Genomic DNA, 8,195 nt, shown 5'->3' on the forward strand with positions numbered 1-8,195 from the left:
CTAACACATAACACAACAAATAGTACTAAGGCACTGCAGCAAGTCTGCACTAACTTTTTTTTCAATAATCCATTGAGTTTGTCTGGTAATGATGTATTGGCTTGGTGATTTGTGTTTTGAAGCAGCAGCTTCAGAAGTGGAGGGCAACGATGAGAAGTTTAAAGTCCTATCTTTCAGGATGAAAATCCAAGGTCCGATCTTAATTAGCTATGTATGTCTGACAATAATCTTGTTGAAGACATTGTTTTTGGAAGTGGGGACTTTTCTCCAGGGTGACATAGATCTCTACGGCAGAACTTCTTTTTATCAAAATTCTTATTTTTTTTGGATGTATGCATCCATATTGTCGCTATGACAGTGCGTTATAGCAGAAATCTTATATACTCTGTATAAGAAAAAAGTGCCTTCGGCCACGAAAAGTAAACAGGGACTGGCATTATTCGCCACACTCCAACGAATAACACAACAAATAGTACTAAGCCACTGCAGCAAGTCTGCACTAACTTTTTTTTCAATAATCCATTGAGTTTGTCTAGATAATTCCTCTTATCTAAACTATGAAGTCAAACAAGCATGCAACAACCTCTTTCCTCCTAAAATTTAACCACTGGCACAATTTCTAACTGAATGTCCTAAAAAAAAGGCCCCCCAACCTGCATATCCACTTTCACAAAACTTTGCTCCTCTTATCAATGTACAAGGCTTCTAATGAAATTTCTCCACGCGGGCCGACGCTACATTATAGCCAACAATTAATCATCACCACCTCCATCGTCACCCTCCATGGCATCATAATCATCCCCGTCTGCTTGGTCAGCAGCATCATCAACATCCATGGCTTCTTGCCCCGCAACCACTTCACTAATTGCATCTATTGCCTGCGATATCCTAATGTCTGGGGGAGGAGGTTTTTCCACCTTCATGGTTTTGAAATTGTCCTCGGCAAAGAACGTGGTGAATGGCTTTGAGACCTGCAAGGTGATCATAATTAGATTTGGCAAAGGTTGTTTTCTGAGCTTTAAATGAAGATACTAGTCATCTCACCTTGAAATAGTGGTTTCGCTCTTTGGCACTCTCAACAAGGTTGTTCCAGTGTTCATCTTTCTGCAATGTTGAAGCAGAACCTATTACCTGCATTACGCTAACCTGTTATTTAGGTTTTACAAGACAACAAAGAATAATAAAATAAACCAATAAACTCCTGGAGAAATATAGAATAGGTTGAAACAATAAACTCGAGTTACAGATTGATCTTAACAATAAAAGGAACTCATGCACTATAACATCCATACTTTCGCACAGAATAACAAAAATTGCAGGAATATCCATGAACAAACATGTTTGGTTCGTGTGCGTAATGTATTGAAAAATGGACGGGACTACCCGGTGGCGCCGCACGGATAGTCCTCCTGTGCAGAAGCAACTAAATAGGATGTGCATGCATAAAAAGCTGCGAAACATGCTGGCTCCTAATCACGTCCCGACGAACACAAAAAAGGCTTAGTACGAGCTACAGTAGAATCGAACGATCATAGGAATTAAGCCTAATTGTAAGGCTCAAACAACCTAATTGCCAGATTAATTAGGCCTTTCACAATGGGTTGGCTCTTACCACGTTATCATAGGAAGTGGTGTATCTTAAGATACAACAACTACTACAATGCACGGACTCTTAAGGTTGTATCTACATTTAATGATTTTTATGACATGCATGAATGTGATTGGGCTAGCCATGTATTTTACCTATGACTGCGTGCAAGTGTTGTTTCTTACTCGCTAAGATACAACAATACCATCTCTCCTCATTAACTATACTATAGTGCCACATAAGCATATTGTCTATGATACCGTGCTAAGATACACCCATTGTGAAAGGCCTTAACAACTACTACCTCCGATTCAAGGAATAAGGCGCCCTCGTTTTACGTGCTTTTTGTTTGACCAAGAATTACTTCAAATATATAATGATTGTTTGTATGAAATTGGCATCATTAGAAAGTGTTTTTCAATACGAATCCAACGATACTAATTACATATAATATAATCAAGATTGTGTTGCTCAATTTTTATGGTCAAAGTTCGTCTTGAAATACGTGTGCGCCTTATTCCTTAGGTCGGAGGTAGTACAAGGTTTAAAGCACCCAATTGCCAGGATTGATTTGAAAAGTCCAGCACTCCTCCTCGCCGTCGTCGGTAAGGGCTTCATCGTCGCCCCGCCGAAACCACCACAAGGTCCAGGACTCCCGGCCATGGCTCAATGTGCTTCCAGTGCGCGTCTCCCCACTCCGTGCTCGGTGGCGTCCTCGTGCTCCGTGCTCAGCGGTGACGGCAATGGCGGCCTCTTCCGCTGCTCCGTGCTCGTCAGCCTCCACTGCTGCTCTGTGCTGCTCGGCGGCGGCGGACTCCGCGCTGCTCCGTGCTCGGCAGCGATCTCGTGCTACATGCTCAGCGGCGACGACGGCCTCCTCCGCTGCTCCGTGCTCGGCGGCGACATCGGCCTCCACTGCTGCTCTATGTTGCTCGGCGGCAGCAGACTCCCCGCTGCTCCATGCTCCATGCTCGGCGTCCTCCCCGAGTACTTCGAGCTCGGCGGCGGCGGCCTCTCTCACTACTTCGAGCCCGCGCGGTGGCCTGCTGCTCCGTGCTAGCGTGGCTGCTTCACGTCCTGGTTCCAGAGAGTGATAATGTCTGGTGGAGGGCCCCCGTGATACGATAAGATGCAAATGGGAATGAGGGGCTAAGATGTGATTGGTCCCCTAAAGGAGCGATGCACTTTTTTTCCTATTACAGACGGTCGCATAGAAACGCCAGCCATGCGGCGCTTGCTTATAGATTTTCCCTTGAAAATTTATTATTTCTACTAGCATGCATGCAATGTGTATCATGAAAAAAATAAGTGCAACAGAAGCGGGCGAGGGGCTGAGGACGAAAAAATTATGTTTGCATAAACAGCACTTACTAGTACAGCAGACCTAGCTCTGGTGATGGCAACATTCATTCGTCGATAATCATTAACGAACCCAATCTTTTGCTCCTTATTGCATCTTACACATGAAAAAATGACAACTTCCTTTTCACGGCCCTGCATGTGAGCAGCAAGATGCAAATATTATAGGCAGTGCTACTTGCTAGAGTACCTAGAGCAGATCTGCAAATGCATGAAAAATAAGTTAGTTACCTGGAATCCATCAACCGTGTTTACATCTATAACTTCCTTTGATTGGTCACCAAAGGTTGACTTAAAATGGTCCTTCAAAAGTTTCACCTGATGCCTGTATGGTGATATAAGAGCTACTTGAGAACTAGATTTGAGCTCTGGATAGTGCATGGCCAGCTGGTGATATAGGAGGGTTATGAATTCCACTTCATCTTCGTTCACCCATGAACCACTTCCAGACGGCTGGGATTCAATCCCATCAATATCAAAGAAGCAAAATGGTCCGAAGCAGCTGTAAGAATGCCATGGACGTTTTTTGTTGAGTCCCTCCCCATCTTGTAGGATACCTTCATAGAATTCTTTTGAAGGGAATATGCTAATCTGGTTATTGAAATGGATTAACAAAATCAGCAAACCATTCAAGTTTCCTGCTTAGATGAACTGGGAATGGAATACTACCTCTGGATGCATACGATATTGAATTTTGAGCATTTGCACAGGAAAACCAGCAGCTTGAAATCTCTGGAACAAACTTGTTGCATATCTAATGGACATTAGCATTGTATTAGCATTGCAATGTGTTAACCCTGTGAACTACTTAAAAGAAAATAAGCAGACATCTTACCCTAACTTCTGAGCAGTCTTTGATATTACAGTTGCAGGCAACTGAACTGGGTCACCAACCTGATAGGAATACCAAAGTGATAGTGAGGATACGGGGTCAAAGTATTTCATGTATCAAGATAGCAACAAAATTCACAAGATATGAAGTGAAATGGTCAAGAACAGGCAGCTAGGTAGGTCGTGTGCGCAAACAAACGTACACGAAGGAATGAAAACAAATCTCTACAGAACCTAAACTAGTAAAATGATTCTAACTTTAATTTACAAGGAGAGTGAGAATGCCATCATGTGTATGACCCTGATGTTCAATAAATTGATTAGACAGTAGTATAGTGATAAACTACAGCATATTGAGAAGAAAAAGGTAAACGACTGAATAAAAGAGATGTGTAAATCATCTGAGGGAAGTAGATGGCATACAAGAAAAACTTGTCTGCATCCATGAACCAGGGGTACAAGAGTCGCTGGTTCTACCTGAAAACAAAGTACATATGTCAAAAATTTGCAAATATTTCGCAAATAGAAGCATAAAGAATGCAATTTATCAAACTGTGATTATTTTAATGCTCCATCAGATAAAACAGTATGCACAAAATATGTACTCACAGCTTGTGCGGCTTCATCAATTATAACAACATCAAAAGCACGAGTCATCCTGCTGAAAATGGCTGATCCACTAAAACTCAGGGTAGAAAATACCTACGAATTTTCATTGGCAATGAGAATAGCATTTTCAAACATAATGAATATTGATAACAACAGATGTGCATACAATAGCTGCTTCGTCAAGAACTGAAGCTCTAATTCGATCATATTCACCAGCTCCTCGCCGCCCGCCATCTGCTGAGCGGTCCACACCAGAAAGTTTTTGTTGTATCTGAAAATATTGGAACTCATTGTAACTGACACGAGTTAGACAGAGTGCTTAGCAACTAAAATCACATACAAGGTAATCCATGGAAACTGCTTTGACAGAATGATGCGCCTTTAGTCCAATACGCACAATCTTCGGATTGTAAGTGCTGTTGTTTTCATCACGTATTCCTGAAAGCATAAAATAACTTTATTGCTTAATTTGCTGATGATAAAAGGCATAAGCATGAGCTTATAAAATTATTATTTAACAAGTGTCATATTGATGCAAGAATACTTTTATTGTGAAAACATTTTCCAGCATTAGATGACATAGAGCCAAAAAACCTTTAACCTGTTAGAAGAACACGCGATACAATCTCGTCAAGTGCCGAGTTGGATGGAGCACAGACCAACACATGGGCCCGATATTTGCGATTGGAACTTATGACTTCAGGTTTCTGTCCAGAAATGTTTAACCATGTAAGAAATAACCATCGACATCCAGGCATAATGGCAAAATATAATTAAGTGCCGAGTATAGAAGAGTACGAGGTCATTCCCAGTAGGATAAAAACCATCATCACCATCGACAGGCATAATCAAATCTCGAGGATTTGCACCAATTAACCAAGGAGATGCTTTCATCCAGTTTGCATTCCTATCATGTAAAGTCTGCAGTAAGATAGTGCTAAGTGCCAACAAATACTTACAGTAGAATCTTGAAGTTCGCAACAGAAAACACAAACAAAAAGCACATAAGAAATCCGACACAACACATGAAGCTAGATGTAAGGGTCGACAAATGATAGTGCAAATGTAAAGCAGAGCAACCTTCTCCTTCTAATAAAGCCTGGTTACACCCAACGGCTTCGACACATCAAAGAATAACACGAGTGACATGAACTGAGGGTAATATAGTTAGTACCACACACCATGTAGAAGTACAAGAAAAAAAATAGCAACAGATGCGCCAACTAAGAACATTGTCTGGCAATATCGTTAATTTTGTAACTGCTGCATGCTCATCACTCAGCATTTTATGCTTCCCTCAGTGCTCCAAAATGAAAGAAATGTCAGAAGCTAACTAGGAGATAGGCACGTTTAACATACTTGCCCTCAATGTCCAGTTCTGGCCCATGCTTTTGAACATCAAACCCTCCTCTGCAAAAGGATCAAGAAGCATGTGAGATATTTATCCACAAGAAACATTAAGATAAAGAGGACTAAGATTTTGCAAACTGCAGTGTATATGTTTCCATTGCTCCCTCCGTTTAAAAATATGTGTCGCAACTTTTTTTAGATTTGAATATATCTATAATTAAAATGTGTCTAGATACGTCCGTATTTAGATAAAGTTGCGACACTTATTTTAGAACGGAGGTAGTAACTTACAGCATATCATTTCTGATAAAAAAAACACAAGGATATTTTCTCATCTCCAAATATAATTACTATTATGCATTTCACTAAATATTACAGAAATAAATTGAAGACTGTTACTTGGTCTGCATTCTTGCGGGAGCGGAATGAAGAACAGCACTGAGAAGTCCAAGGATAGTTTGTGTTTTTCCGGTTCCTGGAGGGCCCTAAAAATAAGAAGTAACACTCTACAGTGATCTCCTTATAGATTCTCAAGAACATGCATACATCCAATATTGCTCCGATACTTTGACATTTTTCCTTGGAAAGGTAAAACTAGAATGCACTGCAGTTAGTAACAGCAGTAATAGTAGTACACTAACCTGAATAAGAACAAAGGATCTGCGCGAAAGACCTGCCTGGAAGAGACAATACAAATCTGTTAGGCACATCAATTTTCCTCGGAACTAGATATGCCAACAATATCAAATGATTCAAATATTACTGCAAAAGTGCAAAGTATGCTCACATTAACTGCTTCTAGCTGTGAACCATTAAGATTTGTTTGCAGGTAATCCATAAGTGGCTCAGGGACATTCCAAGCACGATTTTGATCATCTCCATCTTTGTTCTTGTCAGAAGCTGAAAGAATCAAATCCTTAAAAGGAAGCGAAGATACAGAGTGCATTGCAGAGTACTCTCGCAGTATAGTAGACAAGCTGCACATCTGGGAATATTGACCAAAAAGGAAAAAAATCAAGCTCATATAAAGGGGTACATGCCCTCAATAAATGAGAGAAGTAGGAAAACTCAAGAAATCGTTGATAACAACCGAACTCACCTTTAAAACCCAGAGGAAGCTATCTGGTGTTGAAAAAATGGAAGCAATGCGCTGCAGCCTTGAAGACTTAACAGGCTTTGAAACATTCAGATTTTTAATTTCCCCCGCCAGAAATGTTCTAAGAGAGATGGTAGCTTTACCACCCCGCTGTTCCACCACGGCAAAGGCATATGCAGTAGGAGTTACTCCCTCCTCAAACTGTAAATGCAGGCACATTTCAACTCATCATTCATCCTCAATATCTTGCTTCTGTTATGTAGATCTGATGGATTATTCATATTTTGGTACAAAATTATCTGAAAATATTCATAGCAATATGAAGAACTTTGAACTTGTATATATATTAGTCTGAGATATTATCCAAATTTCAGATTTGACAAACAAACAGAATGAGTGTCATAGGTTGCGCAGAATTGGCTGGTAAATCAGGATGTTGACAGGTTCCTGCTACAAACATTACTAGCAGAAAACTTACTTTGTCTTTGGAGAGGAGGAGGAGGTCATTCTCTGACACAATGTCCCGGAAGTCATCAGGCACGGCCATGGGGAACTTGTGGAACCCCTCAGACTCTGTACATAATCCCACCGCCCCTTTCTGCCAGTCCAGGCCAATTTCTACTCACACGAAAAAGGACACAAACCAAAAATTGCTTAATAATAAACCAACAGAAATAGAGCAACGCACAGAAGCGGGCAACTAGAGCAAAGACAGACGCCCACCGTCGTCCTCGCTGCTGCGGCCCTGGACGATCTGCGCCTTGACCTCCTCGAAGAGCAAGGGTTCGAAGACGCCTAGGTACTCGGCCACCGAGGCGTAGCTGTTCTTGGCGTACTTGAGCCCCTTAGTCTGATCCGAGCCCTGCCACCAAGCCGAAGAAAAAAAGGTTGAGGGTTTCCGGCGTAATTGCGGCGGGCGGCGGGTGGGAGAATTGTTGCTGCGTACCTTGGAGTCGGCAACGAGGCGGAGGTAGTCCCAGCTGAGGACGATCTTGAGGAAGCGGTCCACGGTGGATGCGGCCGACGGGGAGGAGGAAGAGGCCCCACCGCCGCCGCCGCCGGGCTTGTCCACCGCCATGGATTTTCTCCGCGGCTGGGGAGGGTTTGGGGTTTAGGGGAATGTGGACACGGCCCGGAGCCTGGAGAGAGATAGGGGCACGGGGTCTGGATGTTGGACTCCTATAGGACCGTTCCCGGCCCGTTACGGCTAAACCGCACTGGAGGGAGGGAAGGAGAGAGCAGGGCGGCGGCGCCGCCGCGCTGTGGCAGGCGGCGCTGTCTCAGACCGGGCGTCGCCGGCGCGCGTGCCTGTCTGCGTTGCGCAGCGACAGAGGGAGGCACCAAGGCAGGGCTCCCCTCGCT

The 8,195-nt window shown here is 42.8% G+C and overlaps 1 protein-coding gene across 1 annotated transcript; it reads right to left on the bottom strand.

The window, feature by feature from the left end:
* Positions 1-458: 458 nt before the first annotated feature.
* Positions 459-7,976, bottom strand: LOC124686917 (probable helicase MAGATAMA 3). The gene is made up of 20 exons (XM_047220793.1): positions 7,780-7,976; positions 7,557-7,695; positions 7,312-7,451; positions 6,837-7,034; positions 6,525-6,722; positions 6,379-6,414; positions 6,137-6,222; positions 5,747-5,797; positions 5,186-5,294; positions 4,989-5,094; positions 4,728-4,825; positions 4,554-4,658; positions 4,388-4,480; positions 4,202-4,255; positions 3,783-3,841; positions 3,617-3,701; positions 3,179-3,538; positions 2,960-3,082; positions 1,045-1,131; positions 459-971 (listed from the first exon to the last, which is right to left on the bottom strand). Exons 1-20 carry the CDS (start codon positions 7,909-7,911, stop codon positions 753-755), a joined length of 2,478 nt encoding a protein of 825 aa, XP_047076749.1. The 5' UTR covers positions 7,912-7,976; the 3' UTR covers positions 459-752.
* Between the last annotated feature and the right edge of the window lie 219 nt (positions 7,977-8,195).

The sequence above is a fragment of the Lolium rigidum genome, chromosome 2 (assembly GCF_022539505.1).
Source record: "Lolium rigidum isolate FL_2022 chromosome 2, APGP_CSIRO_Lrig_0.1, whole genome shotgun sequence".
Classification (NCBI taxonomy): Eukaryota; Viridiplantae; Streptophyta; class Magnoliopsida; order Poales; family Poaceae; genus Lolium; species Lolium rigidum.

Bases quoted from the DNA above. Each gene is read 5' to 3' on its own strand.
- LOC124686917 (XM_047220793.1), bottom strand. From the start codon at position 7,911: ATGGCGGTGGACAAGCCCGGCGGCGGCGGCGGTGGGGCCTCTTCCTCC. The intron at 5,798-6,136 runs GTAACAGTCTTC...ATCCTTTTGCAG, and splicing joins CCCGCAAGAATGCAGACCAA to AGGAGGGTTTGATGTTCAAA. The intron at 5,295-5,746 runs GTATGTTAAACG...TTTACATGATAG, and splicing joins GAACTGGACATTGAGGGCAA to GAATGCAAACTGGATGAAAG.